The sequence below is a fragment of the Trypanosoma conorhini genome (assembly GCF_003719485.1).
Source record: "Trypanosoma conorhini strain 025E chromosome Unknown Tco_14.4_contig_01044, whole genome shotgun sequence".
Lineage (NCBI taxonomy): Eukaryota > Euglenozoa > Kinetoplastea > Trypanosomatida > Trypanosomatidae > Trypanosoma > Trypanosoma conorhini.
This window is the reverse complement of record NW_021705137.1, coordinates 2,653-4,277: the sequence shown is the minus strand read 5'-3', so window position 1 is coordinate 4,277 and position 1,625 is coordinate 2,653. Positions and strand designations below refer to the sequence as shown.

The 1,625-nt window shown below is 64.2% G+C and overlaps 1 protein-coding gene across 1 annotated transcript, besides 3 other annotated features; it reads left to right on the top strand.

The window, feature by feature from the left end:
• Positions 1-73: 73 nt before the first annotated feature.
• Positions 74-93: a microsatellite.
• A 735-nt stretch (positions 94-828) lies between these two features.
• Positions 829-845: a microsatellite.
• A 267-nt stretch (positions 846-1,112) lies between these two features.
• Positions 1,113-1,160: a microsatellite.
• Positions 1,161-1,163: 3 nt separating this feature from the next.
• Positions 1,164-1,466, top strand: Tco025E_09269 (uncharacterized protein; the record flags this gene model as incomplete). The annotated part of the gene is made up of 1 exon (XM_029376090.1): positions 1,164-1,466. One exon carries the CDS (start codon positions 1,164-1,166, stop codon positions 1,464-1,466), a length of 303 nt encoding a protein of 100 aa, XP_029223800.1.
• Positions 1,467-1,625: the final 159 nt, after the last annotated feature.

The window sequence follows — 1,625 nt, the reverse complement described above, 5'->3', positions numbered from 1 at the left end:
TGTTGTCGCTGCGTGTCTCCGCGTCTTGTTTTCCCACTGCCGCCGCTGGCTGTGCCGCCGACACGCCCCCGTTTCCTCCTCCTCCTCCTTCTCGCTAGAGGCAGCTTTAGTTTGCAGCGACGACGGCTCTTTCTTTTTGTTGTCCGCTGCGGCAGAGCAGCGGCAGGCTGTGCGGCGGGCTTTGGACGCGCCCCGTCCCTCTCGCTGCGTGCCTTGTCGGGCGTGCGCCGTGCCGCTGGCTTCTCCTCCGCGTGTCTTCCCCCTCGCAGGACGGGGGCGTCGCACTTCGCCTGCGCCGTGCCGCCTGCTGCGGCGTGTGTGCGGGGCTCTCTTTTGCGTCTCGCCCCCACACTTCTCTGTGTGTGTGTGTGAAGGGAGTGCGGCCGCGAGGGGTTCGTCCGTCGCCGCCACGGAGGCGCAGACAGCCGTGATGCGCAAAAAAGAAAGAAAAAAAGCCGCACGACGCCTGTGGGAGGCAGCGTCACTTTGCACGGCTTCCCGCATGATGCGTGCGCCCTGCGGCTGCGGCGGGTGCATCGGTGCACGGGCGGGGCGCGTGGCTGCCGGAGGACTCGGGGGAAGTGGCGGTCGACGGCACGGCGCCAGTGCACGTGCTGCGCCGCTGCAGTGCGCCTGCGGGCGCTTCGGTGGGGGAGGGGGCGGCTGCCGTCGGTGACGTTTTTTTTTTCGCGGCGGCCACGGGTGAGTGCTGCGTGGGGCTGCGTGGCGTCTGGCGAGAGTCCCGCGAGGGGTGGGGAGTTCGCGGGGTCGGGGAGAAAACGACGTGGGCGCTGCGAAGGGGGCCGCCGGCACGTCCACTTCGTCCGCGTGTGTGTGTGTGTGTGGCGGGAGGGGAAAAAAGGCCTATGGGCCTCGCTGCGGCGTGAGGTTTGCCGCTGCGGACTATCGTGAGGGCACATGCGGAGGAACGTGCACAAAACCGTCTTCTGCCGTTGCTGCTTTTTTCTTCCTTATCGGGACGGCAATGCCTCGACCGTTCCTTCTTTCTTTGTTTGTGTGTGTGTTGGTTGAATGCACCCATTCCGCGGGCTGCCCATATCTGTGTGTTTGCCCCTTTTATTCTCTCTTTATTTCTGCCCCTCGCTAGACGCTGTGCGTGTGTGCGTGCGTGTGTGTTGTGCTGCGGTGGGAGGAGTGTGGCGATGGCCGGCCGTGCGCTGTTGGTGTGCGCCCTCTGCGCGCTGTGCTGCGCCGCCGGCGGGGCCCGGGCGTGGGATATGGACTACTGCACTGAGGAGAACTGGGAATTTTTGAAGGCGCTGAATTCCGGCAAAAATGCCACGGAACTTCTGGATGAGTACTGCAGGCATAACGCAACTTTTCAGGCGGCAATCAAAAATAAACTTACCGCAAATGGGGGCAGCGCTGGCACCGGCAATCCCGGGGGCACGGGGGGAAGAAAAGGCACCGACAAGGTCCGAGGAAGGCCCACAAGCAACAAATGAAGAGTCGTCGTCCCCGACCATGAAACAAGAAGGAGATGTAAACTCCGCAGGCGGCAGCAGCGAACCATCGCAAGATGCGGCGCAGGGGGAAAGGCTGGCGACAGGCCCGGTCGCGCCTTCAGCAAACCCCGGAGTGGCAGGAATCCTCGCACAGGTGCC